This window comes from Aspergillus sydowii (genome assembly GCF_001890705.1).
Source record: "Aspergillus sydowii CBS 593.65 unplaced genomic scaffold ASPSYscaffold_2, whole genome shotgun sequence".
Classification (NCBI taxonomy): domain Eukaryota; kingdom Fungi; phylum Ascomycota; class Eurotiomycetes; order Eurotiales; family Aspergillaceae; genus Aspergillus; species Aspergillus sydowii.
Genome location: NW_024467860.1, coordinates 1959382 through 1980317, shown reverse-complemented (window position 1 = coordinate 1980317; position 20936 = coordinate 1959382). Strand labels below are relative to the sequence as shown.

Here is a 20936-nt window from a genome sequence, read left to right as displayed (position 1 = left end):
GGATGTGAATGACAAGAAGTTGTGTTGTGAGAGAAAGGAAGTTTTGTGTTACGAGAGAAATACGGGGAGTTTGGGCTGAGGATTATCGGCTAATGTGGAACAAGTTTCCCACTTGACTAGTAAGAGTGCCCTTATTTAGGTAAGGGGTATTGTATGATATATAATAGTCTGGCAATGAAGCTTTAGTAGTATATAGATTCAGTAGATAGGTCGATTGAGTGTTCGTTCTGTGGATATCAAATAAAACCAACCAAACCAAGCCAAGCCCAACTCCAACTCCAAGAAGCAAAAAAGAATGACAAAAAAATATACTAAAAACAATGAGTGAATCTGTCTAAGCAGTAATTTAATATCCCCACATATCATTCCCATCCCTAACTGCGTCCTCCTCATTCACAGCCCTAAGCCCATTTTCCTTACCCGCCCGCTTGCGTTGCTTCTTCGTCACAATCCGGCTCGGCGTGAGCGGTGTCAACGGTGTAAACGGCATATACGGGCTATATGGAGTCGGTAATCCCGTTCGGGGCCCGTTCATCTGCTTCTCTGGGCGCTCGAGGATGGTTGTTTTTGTGGGAGGGGCACTGAGCAGTTGCGGGTATGCGTCACGGAAAGGGAGTGAGGAGGAGCTGTTCCCGGGCCCGCCGGGTGATGCAGCTTGGAGGTTTAGAGCAGGGGGAGGGTTGCGGCGCTCATTTGAGCCGCGCGAGGTGGCTGTGTTGTTTGTATTGGTGCGAGTAACGCCTGGAGGCATTGGTGGGGGGGCGGGGTTGTAAAAGCGTGGGGAGAGGGGAACTTGGTCCGGGGTTGGCGTTTTTGGGTCTGGTGACGCAAGCGGGGAGGAGATGCCGAGTTTGCGCACGGGAAGACGAGGTGACCGGAGTTTGCTTGCGCCTGGCGACTGAGGGCCAGCGTTTGGGTCACGATTGGAGTGGAAAAGGGAGAGGTTTGAGACACGCGAGAAGCGGGATGTTGTTGAGCGGCCTCCCGGGCTCGCAGGAGGCGGTGCGGCGGCCGTATGGGCTGCGGATACCGGTGCTGGGAATGCAGATGGGAGTGCCGCTGGTGCTGGTGGAGGATACTGTTGCTGGTATGAATGCTGATATGGCTGTGGTTCAGGGACCCGAGGGGCGTAGTCGGAGAACGGGTTCGCACTTTGGTAGCTCGCGGGAGACCGCGGTGAAAGCTCTTGCAAGCTTACATCGTCTGAAGGGCTTATAGGAGAAGTTGAAGCAGCAGCACGCTGCTCGTCGTGCTCCATGACCGCAGCGTAGAGCATTTCCATCTGGTCTTGGGCTCTACGACGGTCGGCGGCAACAACAGACTCGTGGTCAATGGTTCCCACGCTGCTATTGTTGGAACGAGTGTGGGAATGGCCTCCTTTGGTGAAACTGGTCCAGGATCTGAAGCCGTGCGACTTGTTAGTCGGGGTGATAGGGCTTGGATCCATGGAGGGTGCAGCCGATTGGGCAGGGATGGGACCCTTTGGCTTCATCATTTCCACTTGTAGTGTGTAGTTGGACGACTGGACTGTTCTTCGAAGACGGCGGCCGACCACGAGAAGCAGAGTCAAGATGATGGCAACGAGGATCACGTATGCTCCTACAATACCCCCAATTTGCACAGCAAGCAGGGGCTCATCCAGCGGAGGGTTCTCGGGGAGGATGTTGTCACGTTGGATCAGATTCCGAGACGGTAATTGCTGCTCCTGTGACAGCGACGACGCAAACGGAGAGGCAAGTGGTAGCATTTCTGATGTGTGCTTCAGCGAGAGATGCGGAGTAGGTTTATGTACGATCCAGCCGTCAGGCTCATTGCGAGAGATTGAAAATGAGGCCGCAAATCCCTTACGGAAGCGGAAGATGTGACAGGCATGATGGGCTCCCGGGGTGATGAAGGGGTGATATAGGATGAGCGACACAGGGCCGCGGGCGAGATGATTGGGCTTGTGGTTGTGTGAAGAAGCAAGAGTTGAGGTGGTGAGGCCGTCCGGGCGCTGTCGTTGGTGCATTTACGCGCCGGCCTGCATCCACGGCACACCGTCACAGAAATATCCAGCCACTCATCGTGCGTACTTTCCCCCAGAAAATGCCAGTCGATTGTATCCTGTCCATTCAGAACTGGCAATGATCCCTTGGGCGATCGACACAATGTTCCCCTCAGCCAGTGATCCTGTCGCTGGGCATCCAGATCCGTGAAGAAAACCAGCTTCGACTGCAGGGATTTGGAACCGGGTAGTCGAGCTTCCCTTGAGAGGTTTTCTCTTTGTCCCTCGAAGGGTTTGCGAGTGATGAAAATTGCTTGTGCTAACATTAATCAGACCGGGAGAGGGTTCTATATACAATTGGTGTCAAAAGTCTGGCCACACTCCCGTGTTCCACACCATAACTCGAGGCTTTGAGCTTGAATATGTCAAACAACTTCTATGCTAGCTTGAATACATTATACTCTATTATAATTAATACGTACTTGAGTTGTCCTATACATATAAAATTTTTGAATTGGCCTTATAATTAAGAAGTTACCTGGAGGTATTCTGGTGCTGCGGGTGATTTCGGGACGTCCCGAGTGCTCCATTGTCAACCACGGTACAAGCCGTAGCCTGGAGAGTTCAAAGAATTGAAGTCATCAGAAGCCACTCAGTAGACAGTATTTGCGCACTTGGATGTTATCCACAGTAAACTCATGGCTGTGCTTTTCTAGTTGTTTTACTCGGAGCAATGGCAAGCACCGGTGCTGATAAGCGAAATCTCTAGCCCATGCCTAAATGAAGAGTCGACAGAAAGTAAATATTCTTTGACAGCGGCGTCACTGGCCTATAGATAGCTTAACTACGTGGCATGCCAAACAAGGGCTTATCCACTCGCCCGTACCCTCAGCATAGTTAATAGTAAAATCAAATAATCAGCCCTAGAAAGAAAAGAAAATAGGCTTCCATTATAGAATACTCTGAAGTCCATCTGCAGATTTGGTCCCCATATAGCAGTGGATATCCTACCCAGTTTCTTCCCAATTAAAGCCAGTCTGACAATGCAGGATCCCCACTACCTCTATCCAAATGTGTATGTATTCAGCGCTCGACTGTCTTACTACAGAGTTGCACTGCATGCTTTGCCCGCCGATCTCCAGTTTTCCTCTTTCGCGGCCACTCAAACAGCGGGAAGGTGCAGCTTCACGAGAATATCCTCTAGTCGAATTCAAAGAATACCCAGAGTACATTGCCCAGCTGGAACACCAGCCCAACACTATTGTACCGGACTCGGTTCACCAAAAAAATGCCGGCGAAAAAGGTATATAACCTCCCTCCTTCATCACCCCATACCCATCCCTTTTCTTCTCCATCCACATCCCGAAGACTTGAATCAATCCAAAGCAAACAATCTCTACTCAATTCAAAATGAAGTTCTCTCTCTCCGCCCTCGTCCTCTCCCTAACTGCCTGCTCCTCAGCCTACGTCACAATCGGCGGCACCTGTAAAGGCTCAGGCTACGACTGCGCAGAAAGCCGCAGCGAGGTTGCCGTTTGCAATGGCCGTCAATGGCAGGTTGCGGCCGATTGCGGCAAAAACGGTGTCTGTATCTGGCCTGCTGGGGAGCCGGCTCCGTCTTGCACTACCGTTTAGAGGTGCCTCTGATGTGGCTGCACATGAGGGTATGCACTGTTTTTACAAATTCACGTTGTGGTATTGCGGGTGTTGATACTCTTCCTAGATCCGTAGGCTCAATGCGGTCTGAGGGTCGGTGGGTTGGATTAGTCGTTTCCCTTGTTAATGAGGGCTGGTAAGGAATCTTGGAGATCTCAAGCTGAGGGGAGCGAGTACATGTCTTCGTCATAGTCTAGGGAATCAAAAGGATAATTTTTTTGGGACTTTTTATAACAGCGAGAGTAGGGGTGTTTATTGTCGCTTAATGAGATGTCTAGTTGGGGAATAGAGAGCTAGACGAACAGCGAATGGCAGCAGGGTTCAATATACTGCAACTTGGTAAGCCGCGCTACTTTATATGCAAGAAGGGCGAAGGGCTTGGTTGTGCGCGTCGTGGAGCATCACTTAGCAGGGGCATCCCAGTGCTCACGCCGGATCTTCATCAGTGCTGACTGCTTGTGAGGGAATGTAACTTCGCCGTCTTTGTGGAACCCTGCTCCTTGCAAATAGCTGATTATTCTAGATTTCTTGTCAGCAGGTGCACACATAACAGAGAATGTGGTGACATACTTTGTATTATCTACCCGTGGTTCCAACATGACAGTTTGAGTACGCATGTCCGCTAACCAGCAGAAATGGACCAACGAAGAAAGCCATGCGTTGACTCGGTGTGGCCCGCGATAATCCTGCTCTCCTACTAAAAGATGGATTCCTCGGTCGTAATTGTCGGCACCTCCGATCAACGATCCTAATCGATCTTCTTTGACCCAGTATATCTCGAAGTAGCCGAAAGGCTGGCCATCCCAACACCCAATGACGGGAAAGCTGTGTTTACTAGAGAGATTCTGCCGGAGAAACTTCTCTTGATGCTCGATTGGGCCAGCCTCTCCCCATGATGCGTTGACCCGGGGGTCGTTCATCCATTTATGCAGATAGTCAAGGTCGGAGGGCGAGTTCTGAGCCGGCTGATCTATGGTGCTCACCGGGCTGAATGCACGGGCTGAAGTTGGCCTGTTAGTCTCGTCTCCTCGAGGAGGCAGGTATGGTACTCGGAAGGAGAGGTATTGCTGAACGCTTGGGATGTAGCGCACGTAGAAGACTTCTCCTTGGTGAGGCGGCTTCTGTCTGATTGGGTGCCGCACGCCATTTGTGAATGTGAACTGAGAAGGCGGGGCAGGAAAGAAAGTTGGAAGGTGGCTATGAGATGCAAAAGGCCCCTCGCTAGGTGTATAGTGTCCCGAGCCTGCAGATCTTGGACGAGAATTCGGGTCGTTTAAGTACAAGCTCTCGCGGGAGGGCGAAGCAACCCTCCCGAACGGCGAGCCCCCCAGAGAACGCGTAAACGACTGTGGGCTTAATGTGAAGAGATACAGGCGCGGGTCCAGTTGCCAGAAACTGTGCTGGCTGACGAACATGTGCGACCAGGTATCCGTGCTGTTTGGGTCCGCTCCAACAGATGAATTATCACAAGCAATTAGCCCCATGCGCTCCAACTTCTGCAACACATTGCGGCCGGTAAAGATGCCCTCTCGCTTGATGTTTACTCGCCAATCACCTTTGGGCCTTCCAGCCGCCGGCGTGTTCGATGATGCTGCAGTGGACAATTGGCGCTCGGGTTCACGTTCATGGAAGTACCAATACAGAGTGACCCAGAGCATCATGGCGATCTGCCTAGTTGGAGAGGTAACAGGCTTAAAATCAGTGTCCGGGGGGTTGACGATGTATGAAATATAGAGCTCATCTTGAGACAAGGTCGGCACCGTAAACCGAGTGATCTGGGATATATTCGATCCTCTCTTCTCTAGCTCTCGAGCTCGGCCGCGCTCATCGTCTGCCAGCTCCTCATCAGGGAGCTCGTCAGGGTGACGTCGCGTACCCAGGACAACAGTCCAACCCGGAGGAAGGAGTGAACTACTCTGGCTCAGATTGTTGGATTTGAAAGTAAAACCCCCAAATACCGGGGTGATGGAGAAGGACTGCCCGTTAGGCAGCTGGGTGGATCGCATGTTTGGAATGTGCGAGCAAAACACTAAGGAAAGACAGAGTAGATAGCCAAATTTAGCCCAAGATCCTATATATATAGGCCGTAAAATAAAAGAGGTTAAGAAAGAAAAGGGTCGACAAGGGTCCGAGTTGCATGCGAATCGGGTGCGTGGGCGCGTGGGTAGTGGGATGATTTTCCTTTTGCCCCTCAGTAGTGGGCGAACATTGCGTGTCGGATAACAAGAACTCAATTAGCCTCCTTATAGGTTGTTCAGCAAAAGAAAGTCTTCAGCGGAGTCTACTAAAGCTCTGGGCGTCTTCATAGCCCCGTATTTATCTGCACTGAATAGAGAGTGGGAGAGGGGGGAAGTTGGACGATGCTTGATGTCATTACAGGCCATTTCCCTTTCGGGCAAAGTCACGTTGCTAACGTTGCTTCATCCAGATCGCAAATCGTCATGCTTGAGATTAAGTTTATTTCTACATACATCAAGATACCAACAAAACCAAATCCCTGGGTGGTCGGCCAAAAGAAAGAAAAAGAATGTTCCGAGCCAGTTTAGAAATCCTCCACTGTGGTGCCGATCTTTCTTGTCCGCGCCAACTCGAGCAGCTCGCTCCCAGTGACGAGATCCATCAGGCCCAACCCCACGCCCTTGAATATGACATTGCCCTTCTCAACCCATTCGCGCAGGTGCTTTTCGTCGTCAGCTGATTTCGAGTCCTTCGCAGCATCCCGCACCATCAACAGCTCGCCGATCTCCACCACTTGGTTCGGCTTGACTTCTGCTTGGACGATTTCGCCGGCCTCCTTCATTGCTGCGTCGAGACTGTCAACGACGATAATACCACTGCGATGGACATGCTTGTGGAAATGGCGGTGCGGTGTCTGCACAGCAACCTCCTCCCGAAGAATGTCCGGGTGTAACTCCGTCATTTGCGATTTGTATGATCCAATGGCGCTGATTAGTCGACCTTTGCGCCTACCTTCTCGTGAGGTAAGGAGCTCCGCGGGGAACAATGGCTCAAGAGAAGGTGTACAGCAGAAGATGGCATCTGCCTTGTTGATTGCGTCATGGAGGATCCGGTTATACTCTCCAAACTCGCTGCTAACAGCAGAAAATTTGACGTCGCCCCGCCAGCTAGCGTTCTCTGGCGCATAGATCTCCTGGAGTAGCTGTGCTGCTCGCTCAAATGACCGGTTGACAATGAACACGCGCTTGATATCAGTGCCGCGTAAGATGACTGCCAATCGGATATGCCAGTAAGCCTGTTTGCCTGCGCCAAATACTACAACCGTTTTCACCTTCTTGCGCCTGTTGAAAATCATCGTCGCCGTCAGCGCGGTACGGAATGGCGTCAACTCCTCTGCATTGATCAGTCCAAACGGCAAGCTATTGTCGTCGAACAGCGTGACGCTCCCCTGCGGCGAGGTATCACGCGACCCAGCCGCGGGCCACGCACCCATCGTCTTCGACAGGCCACTCCCAATAGGCTTCTTATCGACAGAAGCCGTTGGAAGAGGGTCACTTTCGCTACTCGATGTGCTGGACGTCCTCTCAGTCGCGGTGTCCTCCTGAGACGAAAGCGACATCTCGCTCATCTCAGAAGAGACCGATGCCATAGAGTTCCGCGAGCCTGCTTCTCCTTGAGTGAGTCTATTCAAACCGCGGAGATCCTCGCCAGTTTCGACTTCGCATCCCGGTGTGCTGCCTTTATCCTGTAACGAAATGACTTTCATCCCGATCGACTCGCGAGTGCTCGAAGGCATGAATATCGTAGTGCGTCCGCATTGTCTGGTTACCGCCGTTCTCCGCGGCTGCAAGGTAGCGGCACATCCAGAGTCCTGGTTTCCGACAGAGTAGTCTCGTAGCGCATTCGCTAGATTTTGTTGGATCGAAGTAATCTGATCGCGCGTTAACGAATGGAGCAGGGAGCGGAGCTGTGCCCCGGATAGTACTGTGAGCGGCATGGGGGTCGGCAAAATTTTCTAATTAGCAGGCAAGAAGTGAGAGTATCTGGTGCCACTGCGCGACGACCCAGTCCAAGTTTTATACGCTTGAGACGACGATAAGAAACCTGTCAGACGGCAAAGAGACCGTCTAGTCAGAACCTAGTCTGCCGGAGGTAAGCGAGCACGGAGATATAAGTGGCAAATAGCAACACTTGATCGTGCAAGGTCAGGGCCCTCGGTTTCCTTTTTGCAGCGGATGGCCGTTCTCGTTGATTCAGGGCGCCCGAGTTGGGAGAGACGGAAGTGCGCAGGCCAAAATGGGGTTCTTCAGTTCTTGTGTTTCATCCCGGAGAAAGCAATTGTTCGCGGTGGAGTATGACGACAGTCAGTCTGGTGAAGGCGGGGCTACGAAAAGTGTCCATGGCGCAGTTCACACTTTCGATCTTCAAACCGGCAAACGTCGAGTAGACTATCTGGAGAGGAGATCATGGGAGAGAAGACAACTTCTACTAGTCCGTATAGAGGCGGACTACGACGAGCAGCGACCGACTAAGTTGATGTGCAGGATGCCCGCATTGACATCTCAACCCGTTTAGGAAATGGCATTGCAGCCCCCACATTCCGTCTAACCTTTCTCGCCCCGATCTCGCTTCCGGTCGCGATCGAGTCGTCGAAGACTACGACTTCTATAGGCTTGGGGCCGACCATCTCATATTCTTCAGATAATAGTTCATTTCATATATGGCATATTACTACATACATCCAATCATACGTATAGTTTCCCACCACTCGCCGAAACCCAAGTAAACACAAGAACGTTGGAAAACATACAAAAAAACGCCGCCTATAAATGCAATGCAGGTATCACACATATGAAACAAAATTGCGAAAGTCTTCTGAAAGTCGGGAGGGGTATTGAAACCTGTTTTTCTTTTTTGCGCGATGATCTCAGGGTATTAGGTGTAGGTAGGTGTAGGACTAATTTTCTTAGCGTGTCTGTGAGGCCAGCTCAGACTTCAAACTTCGAAGTCTCAAACAGCGCAGAAAGGATAAAGGACTGTCAGTGGTTGTTGGGTCGGAGAAGAGACACAGTGCGCTAAACACGAGGCCGCATCCGGTGGCCCATATAGGTGCCTGTAGCTGACGCCAAGAAGCGCGCCACAAACCCGCTGCTGCCACTGTGGCCGCTCATTCGCATCTTCTTGCTCGGCTGCTGCAGCTCGTCGTTTTTTGCCACTTCTGTGGGGATCATCATTGAGGGAAGGTGAACGTATCCATTGCTCAGGCCCGGGCTATCGACAACCTGCACGTCTTCCATGCTGTTGTACGAGCTAGAGGGGCGCAGGCTAGCTGGCGTGTTGCTTCTTGTACTGGGTGCCACGCTAGAGGATCGCGAGCAGAGTGTGGGCACGGTTTCTGTCCGAGAGAGGCCGGGGACTTCTTGAACTGAGGGAGGAGACACAGATGTGCGACTGCGGTTCGATGGTCGTCGCCGAGGAGGATAGGGCTGGTATCGGTCGTTGTCAGGCATGGAAGCACCAGCGTCGCTTTGGAGACTCGAGGACGACGACATTGATGAGAGTGATGCAGACGACTGGGGGCTTGGAGGAAGGCGGCGACGGGCTTCCAGGCGAGCCTCCAGCTTCTGGCGGCGGAGACGGCAGGCCAGGAGCTCAGCAGAGGCCTGGAACCGGTGCCACTCACGGGGCTGGTGCATCTTGGCTTCGCGTTCCTGGAGACGGTGACGAATCGGGGCGAGGAAAGGCTCGAAATGGATGAATAGATCCGCTTCGTTGACGCGGGTCTCCCAGTCTAGGAGGAACAAGAGCTGTCGCTCCATGAGGTTGACCTCTGGAACCGAAAAGCCAAAGTCATCATAGCCCTTGACGGTGGTGTAGCGGGCCCAGTGCTTGTTTTTGGGGCTAGAGTCGTTCAGATTTTTAGCGGCCATAATGAGCGAGGCAAGAAAGATGCGATGAACAGTGCAGCGCATGCCCTTAGCGACTGGGGGCAGGCGGGCACGCAGGCGAGCGAGGTAAACTAGGGTTGTCATCAAGGTTGGCACCTGAACCTGGGAGCGAGTGACCAGGGAAGTGATAAAGGCCTCGATTGACGGCAATCGGGGGTACTGCTGATCAGCATCATCCATCGGCGGAGTGCTAGGAGGTGTATGTTGCCCATAAGCATGCTGTGTGGTTGCGGTTGTCGTCACATGGGATTCACAGCGGATGACCTGTGCAGCTTGTTGGGCCAGATGAGCAACCATTTCCCGCGAGACCGGTTGGGTGATGAACTCTTGCAGTGCTGCTCGGTTGAAATCCATCTTGGCAATATTGTGATATTGTTGAGATAGACTGAGTATTAGAAGTGAGTCGGAGGGAAGGCGCCGACAAAATGGAGAGGGAGGCGACAAAGATATGAGGAGTACGTGGTGCTCGGATACCAGATGATAGTTTCCTGAATGTTCCCCGAGTGTAAAGAATGTGGGATAAAGTCGTCCTGCCAGCAGGATAAAATATGCGGTCGTTGTCCTGTCAACTGAAGAATACTATTGTATGGGGCAAGCAGTGAGACAAGTGTCAAGGACAGGGTGAGACACAATCGACCGATCAATACAATATAATAGATTAAATAGACAACCAAGCCTAGAGAGTGTGAGGCAAGAGGGAAAAGACCACAAATAAAAGGAAAGGATCGCGACAGAGACTGAATAGCTCAGGAATGAGGAATGATGACTCGAATCTCGTGAAGTATTCATGAGCGATTGTCTCCTGATATAAGTAAGACCCTAAACCGTCAAAGCGAAGGAGCAGGAAAGGCTGGACTGCAAGGACCGAACCAAGTGGCCCAACCCAAACGCGAGACCTGCATGCCTTGTCCAGTCCCTGTCTCCATACTTACAGGGCCATCGTAGCAGTTGGCGCGCGCGAGGCCAGGACCGTGGGTGATTGGCAGGAGTGCAGGGAAGCTAGTCCTTCGATCAAATGCCAAACATGCATGGTCAAGGCAATCAAGGGCGAATCATCCCCTTCCAGCGCGTTGGTCCTGCAACACCTGCGACACGCCCCTTGGGAAGTGAGGAGCGTCCAAGAAGGCCAGTCGTGACTCGATCGCCATCGCCTGGAATGGAGTCTGTCTTGTCAATCTCTGCCTATCTTTGAAACTCGATGAATCCATCTGTGGCTGGAGACTTCAGCTCGACTCGACCTCAGTGATCGATCGACAACCGAAGAGTGCTGCAGGTAAGCGCCCAGGCACCGCATAGTCTTCTGGAGAATGCAAATCTCCACGCCGGGGCTGGATGCTATTCTTGTCCAGTCTCCATGTTGGTCTGCGCTTCCAAGATAAAATTAGGCATCTATGATCGATAAAGCCAAGCGCTTCAAGCAGACAACCTGGATATGCGTTCGATTCACCGCGGCAGGAAGCAGAACACCGCCAGCTGTCAAACCGCAGGAACTGCCAAGGGATCCCTCCGACAGGGATGCTGAAACGCGGCGCGTATGGTGTAAAGTACATTCTCCTCCCTCCACAAGTTCATGGGGGGCGTCAACGCCCTCCCAAGTCTTGGTACGTGTCCGGTATCTGGATTCTTCGCGTTATGGCAAACTTTACCGTATTCACGAATCCCAAGCTCGTCATTGAGAGAATCGGGCCTGTATATAGCACGTGACTGCTGCCGTTTTTGGCCGGAGCATCTTGCCGCTTTACTGGCCTATCGGGAACTATACAATTACGACCATACGGCTTGCAAAAATTCACCAGACTTTATGGCTTCCATGTAAAATGTCTATCTGGAATTCGTGGCATAAGCAGGTTTTTTTCCGGCGCACAGTCCAAAATTATCCGCCTCTCGTTTCAAACTATAGGTCCATGATGGCCTGATGAAATCTGGAGGCGTCTCATCTGATTCCAAAGCAGTAGCCAGGCGCTTAAAGAACGAGAGCAATCGCAACGGTGCTCTAATTAAAGAACGACAATCGACGGTCTGTTAAACGCACAACGTAGCGCTCGCATGGTGGAACTTGGGACGCGATGTAAGAGGTCGCTATTTTCGCTACATAGCCGCCGAACTGCGTCAGTCACGCTTGACCCAGCGAAGCGCTAAAAGCGACGGCATTTCTAAATCGGTCTCGATTATTTTAGACTCATGTACGTATACTTAAGCGCCATGTCAAATGTTGAGAGCACACGATAGCGAATAGTACATTGGTTGAAAGGACACTTATACATCAACCTTCAGAAACTTGCAGTCCCATCCACTCCTCATGAATTAACCTCAAGTGGTTCTCTATTCTTGTCACGGGTGCAAACGGACATCGACCTTTACGAGACCGAAACCGAGTAGGTTGAAACAGTGAGCGTAGCGTCGGTGCCGACAAACGGCTCCGTACCAGCTTGGACCTCAGTTAAGTACTGACTGTTCGATAGGCCTTGGTTCTCAACCAAGTAGTTGATGAAGTCAATGAGGTCGGCCGAGAAGCTTTCAGTAGTGGACGAAGCAACAAAGCTGTACACCTGCATATTTCCGTTGGGGCCACTCCACAGATCCCAGGAGACTCCACCAAGCGTCACGCTGGCAATAGAAGAGCCGGACGAAGAGATTGGGCCTGCGCCACCAAGAGCGGCCAGCCAGATCATAATCTCATACTCGGAGTCTCCTCCAGCACTCGAACTTGTGAACAGGTCGTAAGCGACGTTGGCCACAACGTCACTTCCTGCGTCATATCTGTTCTCAATGGTTAGATCCACGTCGGGTCAAGGGTGATGGGAAAGGGAAAGGGAAACTTACTTCCACTCCCAGGTAGTCGGGATTGAGCTCAGGCTGCTCAGCTGAGCTGAAGTGAATTGGTACGCGGCATTCGCGTAGCTCTTGACATTATACTCCCCACCAGTCCAGGTCCAGGTCGTGTGCCAGGAAATGGTGTTGCCATCAACCGAGTCCAACCCAGTGCACTGGCTTCCTCCTTCATCAGCATTATCCTTGCCCCAGAGGTTGTTATACAAAATGAAGTCGCCTGGTTCGGCGGTATCCCATTGACCGCAAAAGTCGTCGCGGCGATGAAGACCCCTTGGGGAAACGGAGGTAGCCGAGACCAGAGAGGCCAGAGTCAGAGCGAAGAGTTTCATGTTCTTTTTTTGAGGTTCACAACGGTATCGAAACGGAAGATTCTGTGATATGAATGTCGCTGAAGAAAATTGCTTCACGCTACGGGCCTTGCTGCTACGTATTTATCTTCGCCGAAGCCGACAGTCTCCATGCTGGTTAACCGAAACGTCCATGAAATTAAAGTCGGCTGTATCTCCGAACTTGGTGTGCTATTCGTCACAATGACCCGTTCTAGACCAGGAGGTCGGTTTCAACCTCTTTGATCCCATCAATCCTAGGCAAAGGAGAAATGAACTGCGGAGCCAGATCCTCAAACAGGTCATAGACTCTGAGTCTGAGGAACGAGGAAAAGAAAGACATAGCTATGCGGAGCCCGACCGGAATCCGTCATGGACGGACTACGGGCGTCTGATAGGTGCCGTCATATCAAAAGTGGTACAACTTAATACAGTTCCTGAATCTTTTAGGAAAAGACTCGAAGATCGGCAAGCTCACAAGACGACTAGTGATGCCATACTCGCTCACCACTGCAGCGCTTGGTTTCTGCAACGTGCGCCACCTTTTATTCCGGCGGGGGAGAGCGTCTTTTGAATAAGCTCATCATCTTCCAAGGCAGATCGTATCCAAGGAGCGATGACGTTCCGTTGGCCTCGTCGGTTTCAATTGCAACCTCCGATGGACGAAATTAGAGGCTAACAACGGGCTGGTGGGCCAACTTCGGCCGGTTTGCCTCAACATGAAACATGCAGCCGCTATCGAAGGAGCGAGACGAGTCAAACCAGGACTTGATAAATAGTGCGGAAGCTAAGACGACATCAAGTTTCAGCTGTCATGATGGTCAAAAAAATATTGGTGGAGGATTTATCAGAGACACAAATGTTTCGGCAGCACCGGGACGCTCAGTCCAGCCCAGGGGCCAGGGCGTGAAATCCGGGGAAATACCCTACAGAAAGCCGATGGCAACAGGACGGATCCATCCCTCCTTGTATCGAGCTCATCGAAGTAAATAGTCATTGAAGAGCCTATAACTAGATGGCTCGCCAGCCTCACAGTAAAATCCTGCGCGCGGACAATGTTGTCGTTTAAGCTTGTCAGGAACACGATGCTTGTGATCGTCGCCAAGTCGCATCGGCAACCAGTTGAAAAAAATCAGATCATTATTATGGACTCCGCGGGCCCCAGACTTCCACAACAACAACCTTCACCCCCGAAGCTCCCTTTATAGCTCTGCTTCTTCCTGAAAAAATATACCTCTTGCATATTTGATCATTTTCGGACCGTTTAACCGACTCAATGCGCACTCTCAGTTTCCTCTTCGCCGCTCTGGCGCTTGTTACCGGGATGTACAGGTTCCTCGACGCCTGCTTGGAGAACTTCTACATCTTTGACAAGGACCATCTGCACGATGTATCCCAGCGCGCAATTGCTGCCCACGGCAATGACACTCGCTCGATTGTCCAGTACATTGTCTCCGAGTTAGACGAGAAGGTCGGCACCACCCACCTCAACAAGGACGAGGAATGGGTCTTCAACAACGCCGGCGGCGCAATGGGCGCCATGTATATTATCCACGCCAGTATGCGATATCCCCAATTTTACATTGACCATGCCTAGAAATATGTTAATGCGCTACAGGTATCACCGAATATCTGATCATCTTCGGTACGGTCTACCCTCTCCAACGATCCATCCTCCTCCGCCCCAAAATTACATAAAAATAGCAGGTGATTGCGAGAACTAACAGAGATTCAGGCACTGCCATCGGCACTGAAGGACACACCGGACGTCACACCGCAGACGACTACTTCAACATCCTCCAGGGCACCCAGCTCGCCTACGTGCCCGGTTCCTACGAGCCCGAAGTCTACCCGGCCGGTAGTGTTCACCACCTCCGCCGCGGCGAGGTCAAGCAGTATAAGATGGAGTCCTCGTGCTTCGCCCTCGAGTACGCCCGCGGCTGGATCCCTCCCATGCTCTTCTTCGGATACGCCGATACCTTCTCGAGCACCCTTGACTTCCCGACCTTGTGGGCTACCTCGCGCATTACTGGACGTGAGATGATCTCCAATTTGCTCAAGGGCAAGTTCTAAGGGAATCGCTGAAAAGCTGAAGGAGGAGGTTTTGTTCGCATAGACTGTATTATGTATTTAAATTCCTCTAATTATAATTTTAATCAACCTTCAGCACAAAAAAAAAGCTCTCGAATTTTGAGCCCCTATATGCGTATGCAAACTAAACAAATACTGACTAAGCGTTGTTATCAGTTCGTTATCAGCAAATCCCCAAAAAAGCGAAAAATGGATTTTCCCCCTCCTCCCCCCGCATCAGCATTTCATTCTAATACAACTGAGTAAACATGGCTCCTTCTCAATGCGTTAACTGCCAAAAGGCTAGGGCTGTCATTATCCGCCCCAAAAACAGGCACAAGCTATGCCGCGAATGCTTCATCCAAGTTTTCGAAACCGAAGTACACGAAACGATCACCTCGAATTCTCTATTCTACCCCGGCGAGCGAATCGCCATCGGCGCTAGCGGTGGAAAAGACAGTACGGTGCTGGCCTCGGTTCTCAAGACACTTAACGAGCGATACAACTACCAGCTCGATTTATGCCTTCTTTCTATCGACGAGGGAATCAAGGGTTACCGCGATGACAGTCTCGAGACTGTCAAGCGCAATGCAGTCCAGTACGATATGGATCTGGTCATCGTCGGGTATGGCGAACTCTATGGGTGGACGATGGACCAGGTGGTGGAACAAATAGGCAAGAAGGGGAACTGCACATACTGCGGTGTATTCCGGCGGCAGGCGCTGGATCGGGGTGCGCAGCGGTTGGGCATCAGTCATGTTGTGACGGGACACAATGCGGACGATGTGGCTGAGACCGTGATGATGAATTTGTTGCGAGGGGACCTACCTCGTCTTTCGCGGGGAACGAGCATCGTGACGGGCTCTGCGGCATCCGATATCAAGCGCAGTAAGCCGCTAAAGTACGCGTATGAGAAAGAAATCGTTCTCTATGCGCACCATAAGCAGCTGGATTACTTCAGCACAGAGTGCATCTACTCGCCAGAGGCGTTTCGGGGGAGTGCGCGTACGTTGATTAAGGATCTAGAGAAGATCCGGCCAAGCTCCATCCTGGATATAGTGAGGAGTGGTGAGGAGATGGCCATCCTTGTGCCTATAACAGATGGGGGTCAAGGGCCCTCCACAGCGGCAACTGAGGATGAGTCTGCTGTCGGGGGCTGCGGCAGTCAAAATGGGAGAACACGCGGTGGCGAGATGGCAGAGATGGAGAGGACGCTGGCGCAAAACGAAGCCGGTGCGGCGTTGGAGACAGAGATCAAGGGGCCCCAACAACCGAATGCGGCAGTTCCTCTTCCTAAGAAAGGGACAAAGAATCCCAAGAAGCCGCAAAAGAAGCCTGCTGTCAAAAATCAAGTGCTGGGCAAGTGTGAGCGATGCGGGTACATCTCGAGTCAGCGAATGTGCCATGCATGTACACTCCTTGAGGGCCTGAACAAAAACAGACCCAGGACAGCTATCGAGATGGAGCTCGATGCAGAGGAAGAGGAGAGTAGCACAACGCTACGAAGACAAATGGAACAAGTTCAGTTGACGGGATGAGCGGACAACCGTCTCCAAAGCGCACAACCCCATCCCGACGGGAAATTCTCGAGTATTTCCAAGATTAATGAGGACATGCTTCCTCGTGGTCATCAAACCCTGCAGCGAGCAGAAGGCAGGCCACTCGGTCAACCGATCCAGACATCTATGGCTCGTTCCGGATAACGAGCTACAATAGAGAAGGCATAGCAGCTTCGCATATAGCAAACGCAAGAACCATGAGTCGCTAGATTCCGATACCCAAACAAAATATAATACATAGACAAATTTCACACATCTCCCCATCATGATAAGTTTCAATGGAGTGCAGTCTATCCCACGCATCCCCTTCACGAGGTTAAACCTTCAAGCACTCTCTTTCTCCTTCCCCTCCTCATGCAATTCCGGTAAATCCAACCCAACCCTCCTAGCCGTGAGCCTAATTCTATCTTCCTCATCCATCCACGAACCCGGGTTGTACCTGTCCACCAACCTCACATACTCCCGCTGCGCCTTCGCATACAGCGCAAACTGCTCCGCCTCGTGGATTTTTCGCTGCGCTTCCTCGCTTATTTTCTCGCTAGTCAATGACTCATTTGTGACCTGTTTCCGAAACGAATCTCGGACTCGGTTGTGCAGCGGTGTTGGAGAGGAAAGGGAACGGCGTGGGATTTCGCGGAGGATCGCGCGGTAGGTGGATTTTGCGGTGGATGAGGCGGACATTTTGTTCTTTTTGTTTTCCACTATTCTTTCCCTCCTTTTTTGAGTTTTAGGCCCTTTACTCGGGTTGATTCGCTTTCGGACGTTTCGGACGTTTCGGACGTATCTTGTCTGATTCGCGTTTGGTTGGAGGGTTCGGTTTGATTTGAAAGCTTTGGTAGGTATAGGGTGAGGCTTCTTGGTGGTGCTTGGATCTTCAACCCCCGGTTATCATCACGTGATTGTTTAATATTGAGAGCGGAAATCTATGGAAATAAGCAAATTTTTAGAATATAACATGTTAATTTTCGTTGATTTTGTATCAAGAACATCAAGCTATCGAACTAGTAGATACTGGAGGCTAGTGCTGGGCGCGACAAACACATATGTTCAGCAATATGTATGTACATTATCTTATGACAATCGTGAGTTTTTCATTAATCCTTCATCAGGCGCGAAGCGTGGAATCGTGATAGTAGTCCGAGGGTTCCAAAATCCCCCATATCATGGTATCTCATTACAATTGACCGAATCAGACAATCGGGTTATGATCGTAGCCAGCCGAATTTCTTCCGGCCCGCATCGCCTCCAGCGGATGGTTCAACCTGCATACTGCGGGCATACAGTTCCTGTGCTCGAGTTAGCATGGGTTCATGGGTATAAATGCTTATCAGAAACCAGATTGCGCGCATACCTCATCATCACCTGAAAGTCTCGTGTCCAAAATCAGCCTGGCAACTTCATCGTATCGATGTAGATGGGGATAAGGAGTCTTCTGGCTGCGTTGGATGCCAAGTACGACTTCACCCATTACTTCAAACTTTCGCCAGTTGATCCGGTTGCGGTTGTCACCAATAAAGGTCTTGTTACCTTCCTCGGCGGAGACGAGGTCGCGGCGGTGGAGCGGTAGGAACGGTATCCGCTCAGAGAAGGAGTTATCCCACGCCAGGCGGTACGCAAAATGGCTCTTCTGCGTGCCCATGAGGATAACCAGCCTCATAAAGTCCTTCTGAGCCTGCGGCGGTACCAGCTCTCGAGTTTGAGAAAGTCGATGTACAGGTGTCCCGTTGATCCCAGCAATCACAGCCCCAAGAGAGTTATAATTATTCAGGCGACGTAGTTTCTACAATTCAATTAGTAAATCTCGCACAGTTCACTTCCCTCGTTTATGAAAACACAGCACTCACCTGAGCGATATTCATAAACTTTTCTAACGCCCTAGCTCTGTGCTTAGGCTTATCCCGTAAAAGGATTATACTGGCCACGAAGAATGCAACGTGGTTAAATTGCTTGATCATGCGATTGACATGCTTCAAACTTTGGATCTTGTCTTTGTCCGGGCCAGAGATACTCACATGGCGCACAAGATCTCGAGGTCGGAAAGTGTTGAACATTATCCAGTCGATGCGTGTCAGTTCATTCGCAAAATCCTCATCCGGAATCTCCATCATCTGCCGCCAGACCATTTTCGTCAATGGAATCCGCCCCATCAGTTCCACGGTATCCGCTTCTCTCTGTGCGGCGTCCATGCTTAGGAAAGTAAATGACTGGCTTGGGATAGTCCCGGGCTTGTCCACCGCCGAAGGATTTGACAAGGTAGCCGACAATTTCGATGGTTGATCGTGTATTCCCTCGCTGAGATCCAGCGCACTCATGCTGTATATGGGGTCTTCCTCCTCCTCGTCTGGGCCATCATCCGTGTACGAAAAGCCTCCTAGGAACATAGATGGTGAGCTTCGAGTGGAGTTATCGAAGAAGGTCTCGTTTCCTTCAAATGTGTCTGCTTCCCCGTCCTTGAATGCCCATCCAACATCGTCATCCTCTGCGTTCACTTCGAGAAATGACCCAATCTCCTTGGATGCAAACATGTAAAAATGACTCCTTTCGAGGGTGGTGACAAAATCTGTAATCCGCTTTCTTGTTTTAGGATATGCGAGGTCGCCGGGGTACTCCGAAACCCATTGTGCAATAACATTGAGAAGCCTCAATTGGTCGGCGATGCGAGTCAGCTGGTCTGTAATGTTTTTCTCATTCCGTTCGAATCGGTTGATCAATGCGTTCAAAAGCGTAGCCGGCGCAGCAAATTTTCGATAGAGGCACAAAAAGATCGATGCAAACTTCGAGTCTTGTTTGGACATCGGTTGCGCAACGAGCCGGTCAACTAACTCATCGAAAGTGAAGCCCGTTTCATTCGATGAGCCTTCGCTAGAAGCCTTATCCTTACTTTCCGGGCTTGACGGAGCACTCCGCATTCCATCTATTTCATCTTCCATATCCAAAAAGCTGTTAAAAGCGTCCGATCCGCCACTATTGCGCCAGGCTGTGTGGAGACGGTGCTGTCTATTGTGGTCCTTACCTGGGGAAGAATCCACAGCGGCTGGTGGCCGATGGGGATTCAGCCGGGTCGGTGGTGTATGCGGTCGCGCCGGATGCGAATTGCTCCGGGCATATCGTGAACCTTGTGCATTAGAAGCCAGGTTTGGCGACGTCTTCGAGTCGGCGGGATGGCGGTCGACGCCGTACCCATCGACTCCTGGATCGAGAGCACTACTAAATGGGCCGCCCGCGGCTCCAGCGAGCAACGTTGTGGGGTCTTCTGAGCGGGCGCGGGTGTGATGCGACTCGTGTGTGTTGGAAGAAATTGGGCTCTGCTCTGCAATAACTAAGTGATATAATTAGCTTACAGATCTGAAACAGGTCCAACGAGAAACAACAGTGGGACCGATATAGCCCCTGTCTCTGCTGTTTCGGAGAGTTGCACTCCAAGTCCAGGGATCAACGAGAAAAGATGGCAGAAAGGATGCGTGAGCTAAATCCTAGCCGCGCCTGAACTAGCGCGAATGTGGCAGTTCTGAATGCACAGCACATCATACAACACACATCGAAATCGTGTGGGCCGTATACAACGATCTTGTCGCGTAGCCAAATCCTGAACTATTTTTCTGGCTCTCTCACCGCCACCTTCTTCTCTTTCATCTTTTTTCATGATGCATAAAAACCAAATATCAGGGGCAACAGTTACTCCATGCGGTTCGGCACTCCACACTTACCATCTCTTTGGCTGAAAATGTCACGCAAAATAACGGCGATACACATTTTCTGTTTCTGGGGCATATCAGGAGATGTTCGATGGATATCATAGCTTCCAAGCGATGTTTCGAATCGTCCGTCGATATTCCGCTCATCACACTTCGTAGCGACCAGCACGAAAGGAACTGAAGCCGCGGCGAAGATGTCTACCAAAAGAGGGGCCTGGTCAGTTTCAACCATAGAGACTGTCTCGGGAAAAGCAGGTATAACAAACCTAGCGTTTTTGATGTTTCCGAATGTGCAGTAGGGCGAGTCGCATCATGTAAAATCAGAGCACCGTGAATAGTGGCTGGTGAGTCGTTGCCTAGCCGTGGCCATCTCAACTTTCCATTACTGCCGGGAGAGACCTCGTCGGCATGTACTTTCACTAGACGGACAACATACACTGTACCATCTAAAGACATTTTCTTCGTCGTGGATCGTGAGGAAAGAGGATGTTTCATATCCAGGGCACTCTGGATAAAAGTCGTTTTGCCAACTTGGTCCCCGCCAACCACGGCGATGCTTACATGCGGGAAATTCGATCTGGAGGTCGTCTGGATATGATTTGAGGGTCAGAGATGTATTTCCAGCGCACCAAGTTAACAAATTGGAACCATACCTCATTCCCAATCTGGGGTGACGAGACCCCGCTCCCCTCGCCATGTGTTGAGTTTTCATCTTCCTCCACAAGTGTCCGTCCAACACTACCCCCGCCTTCCATCGCTGTTCTGGGCTGGTCAAGTTTGTATAATCCTCCGGGTGGAGCGGAATTAGTTCGACTTTGAAGTCCTGGCCGTTGAGGAACAACACCAGGTTGGGCTCGATCGCTGGATGCCCGTTCTCTCCGTTGGGAGGCCATGGGGAAAGTATTGAT

General features: G+C 51.2%; 8 protein-coding genes across 8 annotated transcripts; 2 read left to right on the top strand and 6 right to left on the bottom strand.

Moving 5' to 3' along the window:
- Nucleotides 1-346: 346 nt before the first annotated feature.
- On the bottom strand, nucleotides 347-5646 carry ASPSYDRAFT_55299 (uncharacterized protein; the record flags this gene model as incomplete). Its single annotated transcript, XM_040849018.1, has 4 exons — nucleotides 347-1705; nucleotides 3046-3047; nucleotides 4071-4159; nucleotides 4211-5646. The coding sequence occupies 4 exons, from the start codon at nucleotides 5644-5646 to the stop codon at nucleotides 347-349; spliced, it is 2886 nt and encodes a 961-aa protein (XP_040706238.1).
- Nucleotides 5647-6182: 536 nt separating this feature from the next.
- On the bottom strand, nucleotides 6183-7595 carry ASPSYDRAFT_86117 (putative proline utilization protein PrnX-like; the record flags this gene model as incomplete). The annotated part of the gene is made up of 1 exon (XM_040851610.1): nucleotides 6183-7595. The coding sequence occupies one exon, from the start codon at nucleotides 7593-7595 to the stop codon at nucleotides 6183-6185; it is 1413 nt and encodes a 470-aa protein (XP_040706237.1).
- A 1078-nt stretch (nucleotides 7596-8673) lies between these two features.
- ASPSYDRAFT_145654 (cyclin family protein) lies at nucleotides 8674-9900 on the bottom strand (the record flags this gene model as incomplete). Its single annotated transcript, XM_040841548.1, has 1 exon — nucleotides 8674-9900. The coding sequence occupies one exon, from the start codon at nucleotides 9898-9900 to the stop codon at nucleotides 8674-8676; it is 1227 nt and encodes a 408-aa protein (XP_040706236.1).
- A 112-nt stretch (nucleotides 9901-10012) lies between these two features.
- ASPSYDRAFT_646014 (uncharacterized protein) lies at nucleotides 10013-10672 on the bottom strand. The gene is made up of 2 exons (XM_040850283.1): nucleotides 10479-10672; nucleotides 10013-10345 (listed from the first exon to the last, which is right to left on the bottom strand). The coding sequence occupies exons 1-2, from the start codon at nucleotides 10574-10576 to the stop codon at nucleotides 10126-10128; spliced, it is 318 nt and encodes a 105-aa protein (XP_040706235.1). The 5' UTR covers nucleotides 10577-10672; the 3' UTR covers nucleotides 10013-10125.
- Nucleotides 10673-11903: 1231 nt separating this feature from the next.
- Nucleotides 11904-12707, bottom strand: xgeA (putative endoglucanase; the record flags this gene model as incomplete). Its single annotated transcript, XM_040849017.1, has 2 exons — nucleotides 11904-12306; nucleotides 12370-12707. 2 exons carry the CDS (start codon nucleotides 12705-12707, stop codon nucleotides 11904-11906), a joined length of 741 nt encoding a protein of 246 aa, XP_040706234.1.
- A 1273-nt stretch (nucleotides 12708-13980) lies between these two features.
- erg2 (C-8 sterol isomerase ERG2) lies at nucleotides 13981-14777 on the top strand (the record flags this gene model as incomplete). The annotated part of the gene is made up of 3 exons (XM_040841437.1): nucleotides 13981-14263; nucleotides 14323-14349; nucleotides 14440-14777. The coding sequence occupies 3 exons, from the start codon at nucleotides 13981-13983 to the stop codon at nucleotides 14775-14777; spliced, it is 648 nt and encodes a 215-aa protein (XP_040706233.1).
- A 266-nt stretch (nucleotides 14778-15043) lies between these two features.
- Nucleotides 15044-16312, top strand: ASPSYDRAFT_144290 (putative PP-loop ATPase superfamily protein; the record flags this gene model as incomplete). Its single annotated transcript, XM_040841418.1, has 1 exon — nucleotides 15044-16312. One exon carries the CDS (start codon nucleotides 15044-15046, stop codon nucleotides 16310-16312), a length of 1269 nt encoding a protein of 422 aa, XP_040706232.1.
- Nucleotides 16313-16657: 345 nt separating this feature from the next.
- Nucleotides 16658-20921, bottom strand: ASPSYDRAFT_55293 (putative Ras guanyl-nucleotide exchange factor RasGEF; the record flags this gene model as incomplete). Its single annotated transcript, XM_040849016.1, has 6 exons — nucleotides 16658-17020; nucleotides 17685-18113; nucleotides 18178-19652; nucleotides 20041-20226; nucleotides 20295-20616; nucleotides 20682-20921. The coding sequence occupies 6 exons, from the start codon at nucleotides 20919-20921 to the stop codon at nucleotides 16658-16660; spliced, it is 3015 nt and encodes a 1004-aa protein (XP_040706231.1).
- Between the last annotated feature and the right edge of the window lie 15 nt (nucleotides 20922-20936).